This window comes from Anastrepha obliqua, chromosome 1 (genome assembly GCF_027943255.1).
Source record: "Anastrepha obliqua isolate idAnaObli1 chromosome 1, idAnaObli1_1.0, whole genome shotgun sequence".
Taxonomy (NCBI): domain Eukaryota; kingdom Metazoa; phylum Arthropoda; class Insecta; order Diptera; family Tephritidae; genus Anastrepha; species Anastrepha obliqua.
The window spans coordinates 164,471,597-164,494,760 of NC_072892.1; the positions used below are offsets into that span (position 1 = coordinate 164,471,597).

Consider the following 23,164-nt stretch of genomic DNA (forward strand, 5'->3'; position numbering starts at 1 on the left):
GACTCGGCACCAAGTTGACCGATGAGTACATAGACAATGACATAGGCATACCCTTACAAACATGTAAGCTACTCATCCTTGAAGAAATCATAAGAAAAGCAAGCGAAAGATGGCGAAATGAAGCCACCGGCAAAATCGCCCGTCAACTGTGGCCGAATTTTAGTGTTAAAAATAAATTTAGGATCATCACAGAAATTTTAATAGGAATTCGGAATTTAATATCTAACTAACGGGCAGATTCTGTGGGAAAGAAGATTAAATCGTGAAACATGTGAGGGCATCGCACTCAGCACTGAAGCATAAAAGGCCCAAACATGCGGGTATGCATATATTAGCAGAGCAGGAATACAACTCCATAAAATAGCTCAAATACTGAAATTTACTGAGGATGTTGGGTTTAGAAAAATACCTTGAATTCATGAAAGGGGCACATAAGATCTTTCAGGTCGCAGCGCTAAATCGCCCCATAATAAAAATAATAATAAGATATTTTTTAGGGTAATCTCGCTCCATCAGATACATTTTTTAAGGAGTGGTTTCGACGCTTCCAAAGTGGCAATTTCGATGTGAGTGATAAAGATCGCGAAGGAGCACTGAAAAAATTCAAAGATACTCCACTACAACAATTGATTGATGACGCACGTCGAACCCTTGATGATGTATCTAAGTAGTTGGATGTTGACAGATAAACCCTCGGTGATTGTTTGCAGGCGATGGGAATGGCCCAGAAGGCAATTAACTGGGTGCCACATCAATTGACGGAGAGGGATATCGAGAGACATTTGTTGACGTGTGAGATACTTCTTGAAAGGAAAAGAAAAGGTTTTCTGTATCGCATCGCCACTGGCGATGAAAAATGGATCTATCATGATAACCCTAAGCGTCGATAATGTTGGAGCCAGCCAGGTAAACCAGGTCTATGGACAGAGAAAAAAATATTCATGCTTCAAAAGTTATGTTCTGCATCTGGTGGGATCAGAAAGATGTCATCAATCATGAACTCCTTAAACCATCTGAAACCATCACTGGCTGCAACGAATGCGTTTGAATTGAGCTCTCAAAGAAATACCGCCGGAATGGGACGGTAGACAAGGAAAAATATTTTTGCTGCATGACAACGCCAAGCCACACGTTGCTAAATCGGTCTAGAAATATTTAGAGGCACTGAATTGTGAAATCTTGCCCCACCCGCCATATTTCCCAGGCATTGCACCTTCGGATTATCATCTGTATCGATCAGTGCCTTTATTGGAGGGCAGTTCACTACTCACGAGAGCATCGCAAACTGGCGCAATGAATGGATGAAGTCAAAAGAACTCGAATTTTTCATCAGAGGAATCCGTACGCTGCCTGAAAGGTTGAGTAATATTGTATCTTCCAATGGCGTATGCTTCACATGTTATCATGTATTATTTCATTGTTTAAATAAATCGAAATTTTGTCTCAGAAAGGACGGAAACTTATTCCCATACCCAATATTATGCTTAATTTCTGGTGCTGCATTCCTAGTACAATGGATTTCTGTAAGACCAAGGATAGTATGATAACATAAATAAATCCTTTATCACGGCGTTTTCGTACAAAGTGGAATGGGATAATGGACTTATTGTTAACGAAAATGATACAAATGTCTTAACAGTTGGCTTAAAATTAGATAACAAAGTAGGTGGAGTGGTTAATTCTGACATACTTGGAGTAAGCCAATCATTTCGCCCACCTGATCATTGCAGTGTATTTCAGGCGGAAGTCACTGCTACTGTTCAAGGACTTACAGCGGTAAAAACGAGAGTATTATCTACAAATGAAGTCTTCTTTTAGCAGCTAGAATGTTTTAAACTTTTCAATGATGTATCCCAATGCTACAAAGTACACGTTATTTCAGTTCCTGGTCACGGGAATATAGCAGAAAACTGCAAAGCAGGTGAACTTGCTCGAAGAGGTACACTAACACGTCATTGTTCACTAGGTAACCACGCCAGAAGGTTAGGACTCCCATACTACGGTTTTTGTAGAAGCTGTCTTAATACGGAAGAAAAGGAAAAAACAGACAACTCCTATGTGAGTGTGAAGGCTTAGTCAGAAGGAGGCTTTGTGGATGTAGCGCATCTAAAACTAACGAAACTTTGCTCATTTATAAAAGCTACAGACTGTTTTAGCAAGGAACCCATAGTGTTAGGATAAGGATAAGTTCCAATGGTATCACAATGAATATACGACAGGTCTAAGAGTGTCATTACGACAGCCAACCTACTCACCTACGTACCTAGCACCGCTGTAAAATTTGTTGTTGGATTGCAGTTTCCCTTAATATCTTTACTTTGGTATTTATATAGCAACATTTAATCCTTTATTTATATTAAAGTACCCTTTTAAAGATATGTATAAGTAGGCGCCCAGACTACGACATTGAGAAATTGGTCTAATAGTTTTTGTGAGACCCTTTTTAGCAGAAATTTTCTACACTTTTGATAAACTTATAACCATACACACATATGCATGTATACATGTGCAAAGATTTGCTTTTTCACCTACCTCTAAAACAGCCCATCTGCGGTGCCGAACGAGTTCACTGCATGGCAGTTGTGGCACTTGGTCTTCTTCTTGCTACGTAATTAAACTCATTTCAAAGTTGTTTTTGCACATAATAAACATAATAGAATTGTGCTGTGGTTGTTTTACAGCCAACCCGTTTTTGCCAACCACAGGCGCACCACCAACATCCAGGCATCGCCACATAAAACTTACATTTATGCTTTGAGGTTAGCTTAGATATGCATCATGCACATACAGCGGCGGACAACGAAATAGTGCAGTTCTTTTTAAATCCTTAGTTAAAATAATTAAAGTAATTTTTTTTCGGTTAATTCTTGTTTGGTATAATTCCAAAATAATATTCTTTAAAATCGTTATCGGGCTCAAGAATGGGAAGATAACCTCACTGCTCACTTGAAAAGAAGAACATTTGACGCTTTTACGAAAAATGTAGATAACGAACAAAAATCGCAAATAATGAGTGGCCATCGCAGAATGGTATTTAATGTCATCGAATGCATTAGTGCAGACCAAAATGTGGTTAAATGTGCTTAAAAGGAAGAAAGTTCCCAAGACGCCTGCGCGAAAGAATGAGGAAAGAGCAGGACGAAACCTTGATTAAGAAAAATAAGCGCGACCCTATAAATTCTCCCGAGCGCTTGCACTGGAAATAAATAAGAATATAGCAGAAGCGCAGAAAGCAGGCTATTCGGGGAGACAAATAAAATTTCTAACTTCGAATGAATCAAATTATAATCTTTTTATTGAGGCCCTACGTTCCACCTAGGAACCATGGGGAAGTATATATGTATATAGCCTCGTGCAGACTTGGGTGAAGATGCCTCAATGAAAATAAATTGCGTGGGCAGGAAAACTTCACTACTGTTGAAAAAAAATTAAGTCACGTTTGCCTTTTGCTAATAAAAACAGAGACGTAAAATTCTAGAAAATAATAATTTTTAATATGAGGTGCCCAACTATGTTCTCGCTGTTTTTTTGATGAAAATACAATTTTATTCTGAAAAAATGGGTACAAGTAAATCATTAGAAGTATTGCCCATCGCTGGCTATTACTTTTTCCCATCTTTCTGGAAGATCTCGCATACCGTCGCGGTAAAACTGTTCACCTTTTGAAGCTATCCACCGATCAAGCCATTTTTTGATGTCTTCATATGAATGGAACTACTGGTCAGCTGGACCATGTGCCATCGAACGGGACAGGTGATAATCGGACGGCGCAATATCTGTAGAATATGGCGGGTGGGGTAGGGTTTACCATTTGAGTGTTTCCAGGTAGGTTTTAACGGGTTGGTCCACGTGAGGCCGAATTGAAGTCGATGCCGATCCCCAGTGATGGTTTCGCTTGGTTTTAACAGTTCATAATAAATAACACCAACTTGGTCCCACGAAATATATAGCATAACCTTCGCAGCGTGAATATTCGGTCGAGGCAACGACGAAGAAGCATTGCCCGGTCATGTCATCCCCATGACTTTCTTTTCTTTGGATTGCTGTAGTGAATCCATTTTTCATCACCCGTTACGATGCGATGAACAAAACCTTTCCTTTTTTGCCGCTGGAGCAGTTGTTCACAGGCGAAAAAACGACGTTCAACATCGCTTGGTTTCAACTCATAAGGAACCCAAGCCCGCTGTTTCTGAGTCATTGCGAAAGCATGCAATCGCTTGGAAATGGATTGGCGGGTAACTCCTAATACTGAAGCAAGCCCTTCTTGCGTTTGACTCGGATCCTCATTGAGCAATGCCTCCAATTTAGCGTCTTCGAAGGTTTTTGGCCTTCCCTCACGCGGGCGGTCGTCAACATTACGAAGCTTAGAGGTTATGTTACAGGGTTTGATTGAATCTCGCGCGGAGCGTCTTCCAAGCGATCAACCGAATCGGCTGGTGGGGGAAAATGATCGTTGGACCTTCCCCTTCCACTAGAAACCGGACCCAGTTCGCCGGCAACAGCGGTGTAGTCAACATTGCTCTGCGCGTGAAAGCTGTTTTAAAAGTGTGTTAGGATTTTGCAGTGGCGAAAATGCAGCGATCGTTGGAGCAACGTTACTCGATCAAATTTTATACCTCCAGGAAGCATTGTAAACGTGGCATTTTCCAAAGAAGTGCTCCTTCGGCTGAAAAACCGCGGCACCCGGGTTCGGCCCGACCTCGTCAACAATTGGACCCTTCATCACGACAATGCGCCGGCGCACACCGCCTTCCTCTGCACCTCTGCATTGGCCAAGATGGGGGTTCCGGTGCTTCCCCAACCTTCCTAGAGCCCAGACCTGTCCCCTCCGGACTTGTTCTTGTTCCCACGCCGGAAAAGAAAGCTGAAGGGTAGGCGTTTCGACTCCATCGAGGCGATCCAAAAAACTGTGGGTGCCGAATTGAACGCGATTCCGGCGGATGAGTTTAAAAAAGGTTTCCTGCAGTGGAAGGACCGCTACCAGCGGTGTATTGACGCTCAAGGGACCTATTTTGAAGAATATTAGTTGTATAAGCCAAAATGTTTAATAAAACTGCTTAGAAAAATAAGGGTTATTACTTTTCAATCAAACCCTGTAGAATCGACTACCAAACACTGCTGGGGGCATCTATTGACGAACAGCGGGAACTGAGTTGCGCAATAACATTAATATGATTGGTCCTGACATGAAGACTTTTGTTCATCGTGAAAAAAACCAAGAGTACAAGCCGCGATATACAACAAATACTGTAAAGCAATGTGAGGGTAATTTGAAGATTTGGGGGTCACTTTCTTAGAATGGAGTTGACCCAAAGTGAGAATAAATCGCAATACGATATAGTCATATTCTTGCGAATCCATGCTCCTAAACTGGTTAGTCATTCATAATAACGACCAGAAGCATACAACAAAGGAAGCAAAAAATTGACTCTCCAAAGGAGAAATTGCAGTTCTGGGTTGACCAGCACAAATCTGAGACCTTAACCCTATTGAAAATCTGTGGAATGAAAAATACAGAAAAGTTTAAAAATGCTAATGAACTATGGCAAGGAGTACAGGAAGCGTGGGCTGCTATTCCTATGGGGAGATAGTAACCTACATACCAATTTGAAACACTTAATTTATGTTTTTCTTGCAGATTGATTAAAGTTCGTTATTTCAGTGTCCACTTCAAAATGTGTAAAATTCCAATTTTTCGAGCTCCTTGTAATTGTAGATATGGAATTCGTATTTAATAAGCGTTTTTTTATGAATAATACTGAAACAAAAGAATCGTCTGTGCAAAAATACTTTATATTCCTTATTTATTGAGTAAAAATAATCATCTTTATATATTATTGTGTGGAAGTGCGCTATTTCTCTGTCTATAACTGTGCATATATATATGTTGCACATCTATATGCATTTGTATGTATGTGCGATGTGTACGCTCGCAAGCACAAGTTGCCATATTCATTATTTCTTAGCTTTTGTTACTCTCCTGTTTTGTGTTTATTGCTGTTGCTGCAATTTGTTGGTGCTGTTACTGCAGCAGCCTTCCGGTACTCATTTGCATTGCACACAATTCGGAAATTTCTCATGCAAAACATTGTCATCAACGCTGTCGCTATTTGGTGTTCGCTCTTCGCTCTTGGCTGTTCACTGTAGCTGTTACTGCTTACTGCACTGCCACTGCACTGCCATTGCACAGCCGCTGTCACTTTCAATGCTGTTGACGTTGGCACTGCTGATTTCGTGTTGCTGTTGACATTGACGACAAACTATAGCAGGATGGCGGGATAGGAAAGTAGCTGAATAACAGAATTGCGGTATGGCAAAGCGGCTGAGGAATTGAATGGCAGTATGGCAAAATGCATTATGAGCGCATTTTGTCAACGTCAGCTGTGCTTTTTTTGTTTTGCTTTAGTGTATCGCCGTATTATAGAGCAGATGCTTAAGCAGTGGCATACTTACGTAGATATACGCTTAGCTGCATATAGTAGATTTATGTTTCTAGGTGCATGCGTACATACGTACATATGTATACTCAAGGATATGCACTGGCATACGTAATGACGCTTATCATCTGCCTCGGAGAAAGGTATAAATGTTAGCACTTTTGCATAGTTAAAGTGTTATTGCACGGCAAAATGCTTTTGCTCCTCAAAATTTGCTACACCTGCATTTCAGAAATATTTACTATTATTGTTGAGGGGAATCTTAAGACGTTTAAGTTTTAGTTTTTGCTATTTTCCCACATTCTCGGCTTACTTGATCTAGTTTTCAACAAAGTGTGTGGAGAGAGTGGGAAAATATGTAGAGAAAATAGCAACAAGATACGGTTTTGTTGAATTCCACGTAACGCCTACACTCTCCAAAGCTGCTACTGCAGTTGCTGATGAATGAGTAAACTTGTTAAGCATAAAAGAATGAACTGAAGTAATGTTGACTGATAAAAATGCTGCGAAGATGAAAAGTGAGAAACTTTTTACTACAGATTGGTTGAAAAGTAGGAGAGAAAATAAAAAAACAATATTTTTTAATTGAAATTATTGAAATTTTTTACAATAATTAAGAATACAATTATTAAAACATAACTAGGTTTTTTAATACAAAAAAAACCATTATTCAAAAAAATTTTTTTTAATAAAAACAAAGATTAAAAAAAAAAAATTTTTTTAATTATAAAAAAAACCTTATTAAGAAAGAATTCGAGCACTCAGCTCCTCTTATACCCACTCAGATGTGGTTCGATCCTGTCTCTTATCTCTTAACGAAATAAGTGTTCAGAATTCTGTCCAATATCTGGATACCGGGTCACAGTGGATTCGAAGGTAACTGCAAAGCTGATGAGCTCGCAAGAGTTGGAGCTACGCAATCAAATGTTAGTAACTTACCCACAATCCACATTCCGCTCTCAACATGTAAAATGGTCATTGATCGAGAATTTCACAGCATTGCTGATCGGAGGTGGCGAGTGGAAACTACTTGCGTTACGACCAGACAAATCTGGCCATCCTACAATCTGAAACAGACAAAAACCCTTATAAGTCTTACGAAACACGAACTAAGGCATATAATATCTCTTATCACCGGCCACTGCCTTTTGGGCACTCACGCACGTTGGCTCGGGGTTCCTCAAAACGACCTGTGCAGATACTGCGAGGACGAAGATGAGGAAGTATCGAGCAGACATTTGCTGTGCAGTTGTCCGGGTCTAGCCAGAAGTCGACTCGCTCTTCTAGGCTCTCCAACAATTGACAATCTTTCAGTCTCTCGAACCTGAAAATCGAATCTCTCGAATCTTTGACCAAAATCTATAATAAAAATCTCGGTTAGCTGGGGAAATCATACAATATAATGAGCTCTAGGGCAACACAACGGACCCAACTTGAAATTAGTTTGTTTTTATTAAATAAAAATTATTAAATAAAACTAGTGTTTTTAATTAAAAAAAAGTTATTGAAAATTATTGAAAAAAAAGCTTTTTAAATAAAAAAAAATTATTAAAAAAAAAATTAAAAAAAAAACATTTATAAACAAAAAATTTATTAAGAAAAAAATTATTTTTTAATTGTAATCTTGTTTTTATTCAGCTCTCCACTAAATTCTGTCCCATCGTTGTAAAGATTTTTCGGCTGCACTGGAAAACTCTGTTACACAGTTTTTTGTTGGATTATTGATGAAAAAAAAATTATTTTAATAAAAAAAAAAATATAAAAAAACGAAATTTATAAAAAAAAATTTATTTAGAAATAATTTATTTTTGAATTGAAATCCTTTTTTTATTATTTTTTTATTGAAATTAGTTTTTTTTAATTAAATAAAAATTATTAAATAAAACTAGTGTTTTTAATTAAAAAAAAGTTATTAAAAATTATTGAAAAAAAGTTTTTTCAATTAAGATAAAAATTAAAAAAAAACTTTATAAACAAAAAATTTATTAACAAAAAATTTATATTTTAATTGTAATAGTTTTTTAATTCAGTGTAATCTCTTCCAACTTCAATACACCTATTCCAATGGCCCTCCACTAAATTTTGTACCGTCGCTGTATTAAGATTTCGGATGCTCTGGAAAATTCAGTTACACAGTTTTTTGTTGGATTATTGATGAAAAAATTTTTTTTTTAATAAAGTAAATATTAAAAAAAATTCATTTAGAAAGAATTTATTTTTGAATTGAAATCCTTTTTTTATTATTTTTTTATTGAAATTAATTTTTTTTTAATTAAATAAAAATTAAAAACACTATTTTAATTTAAAAAAAAGTTATTAAAAATTATTGAAAAAAAAGTTTTTTTAATTAAAAAAAATAAAAAAAAAATTTTATAAACAAAATATTTATTAAGAAAAAAATTTATTTTTTAATTGTAATCGTTTTTTATTCAGTGTACTCTCTTCCAACTTCAATACACCTATTCCAATGGTCCTCCACTAAATTTTGTACCATCGCTGTAGTGAGATTTCGGATGCTCTGGAAAATTCTGTTACACAGTTTTTTGTTGGATTGTTAACGTTACCTGGCATTAAGTTTCCAAACAGTCTCTCCATATGTATGTCCTTATGTACAATAAAAAATACACGTTTATTCAAATACAATTGGCATCAAAATACCAAAGAAACTCTTTTAGGCACTGATATAGTAGACATTCCACGGAAACTACAGAAACGCTAGCAGCAAATCAGATCCCCAGAAATTAAAACGAAATTGAACTTAAAAGTGATGCATGCAATCGATATCCGTCTAATCTCACAGCTAATAAACACACAGAGTATTCCAAGTGCAAATCAACTCAATTTTTCAATAGGCCAATTCAGCACAGCTCTACAGTTAAAGTTAGCAAGAGAAACTGGGCTAACACCGAATTTTTTTACAGAGCAATTGAAAAGCCTTTAGTCTAAATGAAGGCACTAATGATGTAGAGCCTATTGGAAGCCGCCCTAAGTACGATGAATATAGTATTTCAGTCGCACCAGAAGTTAAAAAAATGGAACTTAAAAATTCCGCTGGAATTGATTTTTACAAAAACAAGACATAATATTTATTACAATTCTCTGCACTATTTTATATAATAGCTGGCGCAAAATTAATCACTCTATTGGAAGATTTAAATTTTTTGCAAAAGGCGTTCTAAAGACAAGCGATTGAGCGCGTAAATCTCAAAATAAAGATTGCCATCACCCAAAATAATTGTTTTTTGTTTAGTTTAATAACTGGATGATTAATTTTGTGCCACCTTGCATTTCGCAATGGATGTTCGATATGAAATTTCATTTTTATCGTACTTATTTCTATCTTATAATATCTATGAACATATATATTTTGTGGCACTGTAAAAATTAAAAAAATTGCATAGCTTCCCAATTTCTGAAGAAAATTATAATTCATCACTAAAATATTATAATTGTTTACCAAATTTGAATAAAAAAAGAAATTTTCCTCAAAAAAAAACATGTAAAATTTCAAATGGCATCAATGAATATCAACCGGCTTCAAATAAAAAAAAAACATGTATTTCAAAATTTTCGACAATTAATATTCGGTACTTCTTGTACACTACCTTAATGTGCATTTCCCGAATTAAACACACATTTACACATTGTCATATCTGCAGACATTCTCCCCCGACACATACACTTGCAATTAACATTTGTGCAACATCGCTGCATTGTCGGTCACGCCTTGACGCTCGTGTGTGTTATCATTGCATTAATTTTCACTCGAAATTTCTCTATCATCGCGTTTAATTGGCGTTGCAATTGACGCCAAGCCATCAACTGCTGTCAGAAGCAGCCCAATTTTAATTAAAAAGGAAATACAAACGGAAATTGGAAAACGATTGCTACAGCACAAGAAATAAGTTGCTTAAGAGTATGCACTTTTATATTTTTGTTTTAGCTACGTTTAAAGTTTTTATTTCGAATCGATTCGCTGTTTCTTAGTAAGTTCTGCGCCCTATGAACTGCAAGCGAAATAATAGTACGCCCCACTGGGCGTATACGTAATAAATTTTAAGAAACGCGCTTTTCCTTGTTTATTGCCCAATCTACGGACCATATTCGTAAAATATTTTTTACGACTTATTATAATTATATGTGAAAATTGCTTGAGGTGTGGAATAAAATTATTTGTCCGAACGTTAAGTTTCTGAATTCATTCTGATTTGTTTACCCAGAAAGGGAAAATACAAATGTATGAGTGAAATGAGATATAAGGTTGTCAAAAAAGTCTAGCGGTATTTCCGCAAGCTTGTCTTTGCAAGCGCATAGTTCTAGTTGTATTCGTCGCATCGGTTAACGTTAGAGCTTTTTGGAAATCTCTTTTCACGTGCTAACACGTGTTTGATTAATTGTTGTTTACTTTTAGTCGGTCGTGAGTTATAGCGTCGCAAACATGGAGCAAAATAAAGAGAAAATACGGCATAAAGGCAAAAATGCATCTCATGCTGCCAATAAAATTTGTGCAGTTTATGGACCCGATACAGTTTCCATTTCCACCGCACAACGATGGTTTCAACGTTTTCGTTCTGGTGCAGAGGTGATCGAAGATGCGCCACGGTCCGGAAGGCCTGTAGTCGAAAATTGCGATAAAATCGCTGAATTGATCGAAAGAGACCGGCATAGTAGCAGCCGTAGCATCGGCCAAGAGCTGGGTATGAGTCATCAAACCGTTATAAACCATTTGAAGAAGCTTGGATTCAAAAAGAAGCTCGATGTATGGGTGCCACACGACTTGACATTTTTGTCCGTATGGATGCATGTGAATCGCTTCTGAATCGCAACAAAATCGACCCGTTTTTGAAGCGGATGGTGACTGGCGATGAAAAGTGGGTCACTTACGACAACGTGAAGCGTAAACGGTCGTGGTCGAAAAGCGGTGAAGCTGCCCAGACGGTGGCCAAGCCTGGATTGACGGCCAGGAAAGTTCTTCTGTGTGTTTGGTGGGATTGGCAGGGAATCATCCACTATGAGCTGCTCCCCTATGGCCAAACGCTCAATTCGGACCTGTACTGCCAACAACTGGACCGCTTGAATGCAGCACTCATGCGGAAGAGGCCATCTTTGATCAACAGAGGCCGAATTGTCTTCCATCAGGACAACGCCAGGCCACACACATCTTTGGTGACGCGCCAGAAGCTCCGGGAGGTCGGATGGGAGGTTCTTTTGCATCCACCGTATAGTCCGGATCTCGCACCAAGTGATTACCACCTATTTCTGTCTATGGCGAAAGAGCTTGGTAGTCGGAAGTTGTCCACAAGAGAGTCCTGTGAAAATTGGCTCTCCGAGTTTTTTGACAATAGGGAAACGAGCTTCTATAAGAGGGGCATTATGAAATTGGCATCTCGTTGGGAACTCGTCATCGAACAAAACGGTGCATATTTGACTTAAATCGCATTATTATAACCAATTTTATGAACAATTGAAAATTCAAAAAAAAATACCGCAAGACTTTTTTGACAACCTTATATTAAAATCTCTCCTTTTTTGGGTAAGCAAATCGTATGAATTCAGTAATTTGAATTCTCTTATTGTAGAGCTCCTAAGCATTTCATTTGGATTCTATGTAATCCAGGGCATGAACATAGAATGTGTTCTATAGTTTCCTTTTCTTCCAGTTCATTGCAAAATTTGCATTGTATGTACGTTCGCTAGCGAATTGCGATTTGTCACTATACCTACGATAGTTTTGATTTGTCAAGATAGCACTAGTACGAATCTGGCGTACTTATCTGCATTCTGCGCACACATGATCTTCGCCGTTTTGGGCAGCTCCTGTGTGTATGTCCTTTCATGTCCGCAACAAGGGATTTAATATGTCGTTTTCTTATTCAAATAGCATGTAAGCAGCAGTATTGGCAATCTCCTCTACTATTCCGTTTCCTGGAATGCCCTTATGGCCGGGTACCCAGTAGAAGTGCAGTCGTTTGTCTGTGGTAAATCTTTGCAAGGCTTCCCTTCATTTAAGAATCTTTTGAAATGAAATTTCATATGAGTTTATTGCTTTTATCGCCGATTGACTGTCAACGTATTTATTTATTTTGTAGTAGCTCGAAATCTTTGCGAATGCTATTTTTACAACCTTTCTTACCGCAAAGACTTCTGCTTGAAAGATACTACAGTGGTCAAGGAGCTTAAATGACCGCTTGATGCCTAGCTCTTCGTCATAAATTGGGGGGCTCGGTGTCATGCTTCTTTTCCACATTTCTTTTTCTATTACTTTTCGAAATCTCTTCACCTTGTTTCAATTCAGAGTCAGCTAAAGATCGACGACATCAACAAGACCGCGGAACTTGCTTACTAATCGATTTATTACAATATTCAAGGCATCATTGATGCCATGCGGTCAGATTTATTCTAAAAAGAAGTCAACTATCGAGTAGTGGGCTTATAGAATGTGCCATGTAACTTGTAGCCGCTGCGGATATATGCCGAGTATCATATTTAAAAAGTTAATATCATGAAACTATCCACCAGATTATATTAAAAAAAAAAAATGCATTCCACCACCTGTTTTGTATTATCATTTTAGGAAATTAAGAAATACACTATATAAGTTTCACTCAGAAGCATTTTGCTTACCCTGTACAATACAAAAAAACCAAAATCCCTTTGAAGAATCTTTTGGTAAACTGGCAGAGGTAGGCTTCGGATTCCAGTAGAGGGGAAAAATACTCACAACAGAGGAGTGTAGTAGGTTAAATTGTACCATAAAAATATTTTCCATACAATTCTAATATAAGAATCTTAATATACAAAATCTCAACTTAAACGCCAGAAACAAGCCAAAAAAGAAAATGTGTGAAGTAGCTTTCATATTGTCACCATTATGGCAGTCGCATTAATATGTAAAAATTGAATTTCAAAGTTTATTGTTCTATGAAAATTAGAAGGCTTGGTTTCTGATATAAAAAATTATTTGTTTATTATTTTAAATTATTTTTAAAAGTCATACAAATCAACGCAATAACTCAAAGTTGTAATATTCGCACATTCGTGTTACAGGCATCCACCCATTTCTTTCTGGTCTCTCCTTGGGCATTTTAAACACGGGTCTACGCCATCCTCTGATATTTTATAAATCTTGTCACAATTTCGTTTGCTCGAAATTTGAAAGAGAACGTAGATGGTTTTGTGTTTTTGGGGTTTTGCTATGTTTGAATTTTCGTTGGGTATACTTGAATTTTGCACCTCCAAATCCGTTGTTCACGCTGCCGAAGTAGGGGTATTCCTCACATCTTGAGTACCCTTTGGAGACAATTTTTCTGTATCATTTTGATTCATGTTTGCTAAACTAGTATTCGTTGGAAATTTCCGTGCGATAGTTATAAGAGCAAATCCGGAGCTAGTAGGATGTACCATCCCTTTCTGAACTAGCACAGATTTTAAGGCTTAGACGAGCCTCTTGCTGTAAGACCGACGGCCGTTTGCAGTCGCACCTAACATGATAAAGAGACGCTGCAATCTTGATAAGCCCTTAAGCCAGATATGTCGGAGTGGCCTCATAAGGATTCCCTTCTTACGCCTTATCATATTAGCTTGCTCTCGAACAGATATTCGGAAGCTACCTAGAGGATACTTGGGTGAAGCCCGGAAGTTGTGAGCTGCTTGGAGCATATGCAGAAGAATTGTCCTGGCCACTTCCAAGTGAATGGCGATCAGGAACTTTCTCCACTTGCGTGGACTTCTGCACATGGAACCATCCTTGTATGGATCGGAAACCTGGCTCACAAATAATTGGATCGAAAACAAAAAAATAGTTGTGTGAACAGATGTTTATGCTCATTATTGAAGATCTGGTGACCGAACATCATAAGAAATGACGACCTATACGAGAGGTGCAAAATCCAGCCGGTAGGTAACATGGAAAAAATGGTAAAACTGCAAAAGTGGAGGTGGATTGCGCATACGCTTCGCAAAGGCGCAAATGTAATCAATCCACAAGGTCCTCGCAAGCTTGTCTGTCCAAAAATATCTTGAAGGAGAACTGCCCAGAAGGAAGTTGAAGCGTTAGGAAAAACTTGGAAAGAAATAAAGCTTGTTCCAAAAAATAGACTCAGATGGAGGAGTTCTACTGAGCCCCCATGTTCGAGTGGGAGAAATAAGAGCCGATGATGATCACAGTTACGTTATTTGCTAATAGTTCCGACTCATAATTACTTTATATCTAATTCGATAGGTAGCGGTTTTCAGTCTTACAGGTTCATATCACTGCCACTGATATTATTTATTAAAATTCGTCCTATGAAAGATTTATTATAAAACCCATGGTTGGTTGATTGGTTTTTATGGAGATTCTTCCAGAATCCAACTAGCGCTTCCCTACCATTTTGTTGCCACACTCTCGTTACTAACTTGTTTACCAGTTACTTACGGCATAACTATATCCAGTCTGTGCGGTTTAAGAACCTTATTAGGTTGTTAACATCTAAGCTAGACAATTGTTTGAGACTCTCGAACAGCGGCCTGCCCAGGGCTAGGATTCTGTCTTTCCATCGGGCAGGGCATTCACAGAGGAAATGGAAGATTGTTTCCTTTTTCTCCGGTTGTTTACAACTATGTCTTGTGAGGGATGCCCATTTTGGCTGCTTGTTCTCCGACAGACCAAAAGCCAGTTATGACCCCGTTAGTCTACAGGCGTCCCGTCGTTTCATGTTTATCAATGTCGACTATTGCTTGAGGTTTTAGGTGGACCATAAAATTCTGCTGATTTTGCATTTCGTCTGGTCTCTCCATCTACAATCCGCGATTCGAAGGTATTTTAGGGAAATTGTACTCTTGACTGCACTTGATGCTGTGAATAACGGTACTACAAGAACGTTATTCCTGGCAGATCTCCCTCTTGCCAGTTCATCTGATTTTTCGTTACCTTTAATATTCCGATGTCTCGGCACCCAGATTAAGGTAACTTTATGGTTTTCAATCAAGGTGGTAAGACTATTCCTACTTTGTTCCACCACTTTAGAGGATGTAGTAGCCGAATCCAGTGCCTGGATTGCTGCTTTATATAAAACCCATATTTGATTACATATTTTTACTTTATTTGCATCTTTGGTTAAATTGAATCATTTACGGGCGGCTGTCAGAGCTCGAATGACAGTTCGATTAAACGGATACCTTCAGCACTCATTCACATATGTCCTAGTAGGAAATATGCATTTTTCAATGACAAATTGTACGTTCACTGATGTGATGAACGGAATCTTGGTTCCTGTTTGCAATTCACTGATTTACTAAGAATTATTTTTGCTAAAGCCAAATAACAAAACCATTTTCCATATACCCCAATTTTCTTTTCCATTTGCAGGTTTTATGAACCTATTTTAGTCCCCCTACCTTTACTGGTTTTTGTGCAGCTGTCATAAATACGAACGAACGAGTCCTTTGATATCACACATTGCTGTCATTGAATCAGAAGTGTAATCACTATGGCACATCAGATCAAAAGCCAATCGCAATATGTTATTGCTTTCAGCGTATATTGCGTGATTGCGTGATTTCTTGTTTTCTCGCATCAACGCACAGTAACACATACACACTTGCGTACAAACTGTTGATGTGTGTATATCACACATGAGGGGCCTCATGCCGATATTTTACTTGCTCGTATACCAACATAAACAAACAGAGACACTGTGAATCTGAATTTTTATTAAATAATAAAATAGTGAATACTCACCCAACAGATCATTGACCCCGGCGAATGTCATCACCAGGGATGCGACGAATAAATCCGCTATCGCTAATGATGCCAGAAATAAGTTCCCAATGCGCCGTAAACTACGTTCCGTATAAATGGCGAGGCAGACGAGTATATTACCGGCAACTGATAGAAATATCAGCACTGACAGGAAAATGCCTGCGGGTGTGCATCAGCGGCGCATCGTTGGCGTGGTGTGATGTGGTGCGGTGGCGAAGAAAGAGATCGAAAGGCAAGGAAAGACATATAAACATGAAAATTCATTGAATGGAATGACAACAGACATATGAAGCAAAAAAGATGTGAATGTGCGAAGACAAGGTAAGACAACAAATGGAAACTGAAGAAAGAAAAAAAGCAGTGCAACAGAAACCAAAAAAAAAAAAATAAAGGGAAGAAAGTTTGAAATGAATATTGCTTTTGGAAAAGCAGCGTAGCGCAGTGGAAAAATGCACTCAAGTTAATGGAAGCATAAAAATAAACATTGCCGGGTAGGTGAAAATGGAAGGGAAAGGGAAATGACGATCATTCCTTGTTGGAAACGTACAACTGTTTATTTAGGCAGACAGTTGGTTGAATATGACAATCAGCGCTTGTGGCGGGGAGCGCAGGCATTGGGACATGCAAAACATGCTAGTAAAGAGGAAATGTTTCTGGTTTGTGTTTCGTGGTTTGAAAAGTGGCAAATTGCATGAATTTCGTTCAAAAATTACATGAAAGTTATGGTGTGGATATACATACATACATATATATGAACAAATATACACTGCGTTAAATAATTACATCACAGGGATTTATTGACCAGTTTCGACAATTTATTTCAATACTTTTTTTTATGAAAATAAAATTTGTACTCCTATAAAAGCCATATTCAACTCAGTTTCAAACTTAATTGCAATTAAAAAAAAAATTATTCAACAAAATTTTACACTTTTTCAACAGAATTCTTAGAAACATTTAGGGTATGCAGCTTTATAGCTAATTGAATTGAATTTGAAACTGGACTACAATCAGAAATATCTTCTGCAAGTCTGCTAAGTGGCACGTCGGGTATAAGCAGCGGAGTCGCAAGTGTTGGCTATCTGATACAACATGAAATATAATGCGGTGAAGGAAGCAACCGAAAGCCAAACTGAATACAGGTAAAACACGGCGAAACAATCCTCAAACACAATATTTTTACACTGCTCTGGACAAAGAAGTAAAAGCCAGCGTTCGTTGAGACAAACGTGCCATAGCAGAAGCAATCACATCAGAGGCCCAGTCAGCTGCAAAAACCCAACGCAGCAGGAATCTGTTTAAAACAACAAAAAAACTGGCTATTGGCTGCAAAAATTATCAAGCAGATATACCACTTAAAACTCATCGAGTGAATTGAGCACAACTGCAGAAACACGGCTTACAGTGTGGGAGGAAGACTACAAACATATCCTCTTCTCAGTTCCACCAGACATGCAAAATATTTCCGACTGTTTGCCACACCATAAAACAACTCAATCCAAACCAGCAGTCCCAACATGCATGAAATAATAAATCCAATAAAAATTCTTAAAAAAACAAGGCAGCAGGAGTTGACAATATTGCACCTGAACTCAAAGACGGACTAAAGACGGAAACTTAAAGGCGTACTATGAAACCAGTGCGCGCTTAACTAGGCCACTAATTGAGGACTTTTAGGATAAAAGAGAGCTGTATGTAGAGTTGAAATAAGGTGCCGTCATCAATATTCCTAAGAAAGGTGATCTGTCAGAATGGGACGGCGGAATAATGCTTCTGAGCATATATCTAGTTATATATATATATTAATTGGCGCTTACACCCTTTTTAGCGAGTTTGGTCGAGCTCCTCCTCTTATATGTGGTGTGCGTCTTGATATTGTTCCAGAAAATATAGGGACCTACAGTTTTAAGCCGCCACCGAACGGCAGATATTTTTTATGAGGAGCTTTTTCATGGCAGAAATACACTCGAAGGTTTGCCATTGCCTGCCGAGGGACGTCCGCCAATAGAAAAAACTTTTTCTTAATTTTGTTCCTTCACCGAGACTTGAACCTAAGTTCTCTCTGAATTCCGAATGGTAGTCACGCACCAACCCATTCTGCTACAGCGGCCGCCGCTTCCGAGCATAGTGAACAAAATATTTGCTCAAATAGTTAACTTCCGCACATCGAACGCTCTGAAGAAAAATCTACGAACGCACAAGCACGCTCTCGAGCCGCTTCTTTCGCTTTCTTTTCTTAGTAATTCCCCACATCTCATCTACAATTACTCCACTTCAAAGTTACATATTTAACATATTTTTCTTGTTTTTGTTATTGTCACAGTTAACATGAAACATAAAGTTATAGGAAAAGAAAGAAAGTTTCGTGATGACATATGCAGTTATTTGCATAATAAATTATTTCAATAGTAAAAAAGCAACTTATGAAATACAAAAAAAATACCATTGTTGGCCCATAAGCGTTTGCTTTTTGAACCACCTATTTTTTTGAGAATGGTAACACAAATGACATGCCAAATGTGTTCATAATTTACTTAAAGGTTTGACATTTACGAAATGGGAGGCTATAAAAAAAAAATAAATAATTGGCGCGTACACTTCTGTTAGGTGTTTGGCCGAGCTCCTCCTAATATTTGTGGTGTGCGTCTTGATGTTGTTCCACAAATGGAGGGACCTACAGTTTCAAGCCGATTCCGAACGGCAGATATTTTTATGAGGAGCTTTTTCATGGCAGAAATACACTCGGAGGTTTGCCATTGCCTGCCGAGGGGCGACCGCTATTAGAAAAATGTTTTTATTAATTTTGCTTTCACCGAGATTCGAACTAACGACCTCTCTGTGAATTTCGAATGGTAATCACGCACCAACCCATTCGGCTACGGCGGGACGCTATAGATACGCTTAAACAAAATTGGGAAATATTGAAAACCTATTTCCAAAGTGTTGAGTCTTCTTCTTCTTTTCTGATGAAGCTCATTTTCACATCGTTGGCTACGTCAATAAGCAAAATTGTCGGATTTGGGGCTCAGAAAATCCACACGTTACTGTTGAGAAGCAAATGCATCCACAACGAGTCACTGTTTGGTGCGGTTTTTGGTCTGGCGGCATCATCGGGCCATTTTTTTTCGAAAATGGGCGAGGAGCCGCGGTTACTGTAAATGGCGAGCGTTACCGTGACATGCTCAACGAGTTATTTCCAAAAATTGAAGGGGATGACATGGACGACATTTGGTTTCAATAGGACGGTGCAACTTGTCACACTGCCAAAGTTACACTCGAACTTTTGGCTACAGTTTTTGAAAACCGAATAATCAGCCGAAATTCCGATATCAATTGGCCGCCTCGGTGCTGTGATTTAAGCCCGTTATATTTTTTTTTGTGGGGAGCCGTTAAGAACAAATGCTATGCGAACCATCCAGAGACGATTGAAGCTTTAAAACACGAAATCGAAGTTGCCATTCATGAAAAGGAGCCCAAGCAATCGAAAATGTGCTTAAAAATTGGGCTGATCAAATGGCCTACTGTAAAGCCAGTCGTGGCAGTCTTTTGAACGATATTATTTTTCATTCATAAATGACAATGTTCAATCTTCAAAATAAAAAAAAAAGTTTGAAAAAATATTAATTAGTTTTTGTTTTATAGCCGATTCAAAAAGCAAATTTTACCCACCCTATATATACACGCACCTGTGTTACCAATAATAGCAGCGCTAACTATTGCAAAGTTTTGAGTATTTATTTTTATTTAAATCTTTTAACTTTAATATTAAGCAATAATATAACTCAAAAGTTTAAGCTTTGAATATATTAAAAAAAAAATCAAAATCAATATTGAAACTTTGTAAAATTTGACATAAAATTGTGGCAGTTTAAGCGTCTCAAAATTCAAGTACATTTGTAATAGCTTTTTTTCGTTGCGTGTTATCATTTCTCTCCCATTTAAGGAACACTCGAAATTTTTTTATATGAAAAATGTGCTTAATGCGGCAACATTTGAGCCACCTCAAACTTGTACTACACCAAAACTTAATGAGCTATGAATTTGCCCAAATAAAGCGCCAAGGAATTACCCGTATGTGGCTACAATTTCATCACTTTTATATTTAATGCGCTGACTAAGAAATAATACTTTCCCATTCAATCGAATGTTGCGCAGGTTACTCTCATATCCAAGCCAGGGAAACCTCTGAATATGGTCTCTTCTTATAGGCCAATAAGTCTACTGCCTATTTTTTCCAAATTTTTCGAAAAACTGTTGCTGAAAAAACTTAATCCATTAAGGAGTGCCGTAAGTCTAGATTTTTCAATCCATCGAGTTTTTTTTTTAGCTATTTCCAAAGTATAGGCTTTTAAGAAAGGTGGGGAGAATAGTTCCATGTGTAGAAATCCACGCAAGTGGGGAACGTTACTGATCGCCATTCACTTGGGAGTGGCCAGGACGATTCTTCTGCATTCGGTCCAAGCAGCTCACAACTTTCGGGTTTCGTCTAAGTATCTTCTGGGTAGCTTCCGAACATCCGTTCGAGAGCGAGCTATAAGAAGACGAAGCATTTCAGGATGGCTGGTTGTGCGCTGGGTTTGGGACCCGCCACTTAAAAGTCCACTCCAATGAAAATATTTACAAAGCCTCGGATGAGAACTACCTTCACTGATGACGACCACTGCAAACGAACTAAGGACTATAGTTTGAGGGCATGCACCTGAAATGTCCAGTCCCTTAATAGAGAAAGTTTCCCCGCCCGTATGGCTGACGTCCTCGTAAGAGCAAAGGCTCACATTACTTCCATTCAAGGTATGCGATGGACGGGGCAAGTCAGAAAGAGCATTGGACCTTCCGACGTGTACTACAGCTGTCATGTAAAGTAGCGCAAGTTATCGGATTTGTGGTGGGAGAGAGACTTCGTCGCCAAGTACTGTCGTTCACTCCGGTGGACGAGCGTCTCGCAATAATCCGCATCAAAGCGCGATTTTTTAACATCTCGCTTATTTGCGCCCACGCCCCGACGGAAGAGAAGGACGATGCGATTAAAGATTCCTTCTATGAGCGCTTGGAGCGTTCCTATGAGCGTTGCCCCTAAAAATCCTGCTTGGTGACTTCAACGCCAGGGTGGGAAAGAAGGGAATTTTTTGGTGGTTTTAAAATTATTAAAATGCAAAAAAAAAAAATTTTATATTTGTATGTAAAACAAGATAAATAAATAGCTTGAAAAGTTTAAATATCGTTTTTCATTATTTTTGCTAAAAAAAAACTCCTGAAAATACCCTAGACCACCGGGACTCCTTAATAGCTCAGAAGAATCTTACACCCACACCCTAATTTGTATCTCGCAGACAATACTCCACTATTGAGCAAGTGAACTGCGTTTATAATCTCGCTAGAGAAGCACTCGAGAAGAAGAAATATTCCGTTGCAGTTTTTCTAGATAGTTCTTAAAGGCTGTTAAAATCTTAACTTCAGAACAGGCATTTTCTTGTCAAAGTAGACGACGAAGCCATCGACCTGAACCCAGCAAGTACACCACAGGAAAGCGTCCAACGACCGGTGTTATACATCCAATCTTCCCTTATCGTCGAACACATACATCGCCACATATGCAATTGATACTGTTGTAATGGCTAAGAGTAATCATGCCCCAGCAGCTTCGTTAAAGCTATAAGCTTCTGTGTATGGCGTATAAAAGGAAAGGAAAGCAAATCCATGCAAAAACTTTCACCATTCGCAACGGATTTTGCCATCGTGTAACTCTAAACAACACTCAAATTCCCCAAACAGGTATTCTGTCGGACAGGCGCCTCACATGGCAATCTCACATACATATTTTTAAAGCGGAAGCAACTCGGACTTAAACTACGCTCAATGTTTGGGTTACTGAGGCAAAAACCGTTGTTGTCACTAGAGAATAAAGTGCTTATATACTAAGCAATACTGGAACTAATATGGACCTAAGGAGTTCAAATAAGCGGTTCAGCTTCAAAGTCGAACTTGGAATTCGTGCAGAGATTTCAGTTTAAAGTGCTGCGCATATGTGCCAATCCACCTTAGTTTGCAAGTGATGAGGTTTTACACTGAGACCTAAAAGACTCAACAATATATAGGGTCCGCAATACAACTTTACGGAATTAAAAATGCTATAAAAAAGAAACTACTCAATATTTTTCCAAACTGTTTTTTTATTTTGAAGTATAATCCTTCCGGTTATTGACACACAAACACAACTTCATTCATATGGCTGTCTCGGCTAGCCATGCACCATCCCATACGATCGGTCCAATTTTTCAACACATTTTCGACTGTATGCGGCTGTATTTCAGCTATGACATCACGTATGTTGGTCTTCAGTGCATCAATTGTTGCTGGTTTGTTGGCATAACACTGGTCTATGACGGCACGCCAAAGATAATAATCCAACGGCGTCAAATCGCAGCTCCGAGGCGGCCAAACGATATCAGAATTTCGGCTGATAATGCGATCTTCGAAGACTGTGCGCAAAAGATTGATCGTAGCATTCGCTGTGTGGCAAGTAGCGCCATCTTGTTGGAACCAAATGCCACCAATATCCTTCTCTTCAATTCCTCGGAACAAACATTCGTTCAACATGGCCCGGTAACGCTCTCCATTGACGGTTACGGCCACTCCTCGCTCATTTTCGAAGAAAAATGGTCCAATGATGCCTCTGGACCAAAATCCGCACCAAACAGTGACTCGTTGTGAATGCATCGGCTTATCTTCGAGTGCGTGCGGGTTTCCTGAGCCCCAAATGCGGCAATTTTGCTTGTTAACATACCCGCCGAGATGGAAATGAGCTTCATCCGAAAAGATGATTTTTCGGTAAAAGTCTTCATCTTCTTCAAGTCAATCCCAAGCCCATGAAGCGAAGCGAAAACGCATTGGGTGGTCGGTTTGCTTCAGCTGCCGAACCAATTGGACTTTGTACGGCGTCATACTAAGGTCTTTACGCAAAATTCGTCTCAATGATGTCTCCGAA

At 38.5% G+C, this 23,164-nt stretch overlaps 1 protein-coding gene across 1 annotated transcript in view; it reads right to left on the reverse strand.

Moving 5' to 3' along the window:
- The window catches only part of LOC129238241 (dopamine receptor 1), a 170,094-nt gene that overhangs the window by 124,955 nt on the left and 21,975 nt on the right, over window positions 1-23,164 (reverse strand). The window contains exon 3 of the mRNA XM_054873285.1: window positions 16,159-16,338. Within this exon, the coding sequence (XP_054729260.1) occupies window positions 16,159-16,338 (180 nt within the window). The remainder of the gene's footprint in view (window positions 1-16,158; window positions 16,339-23,164) is intronic.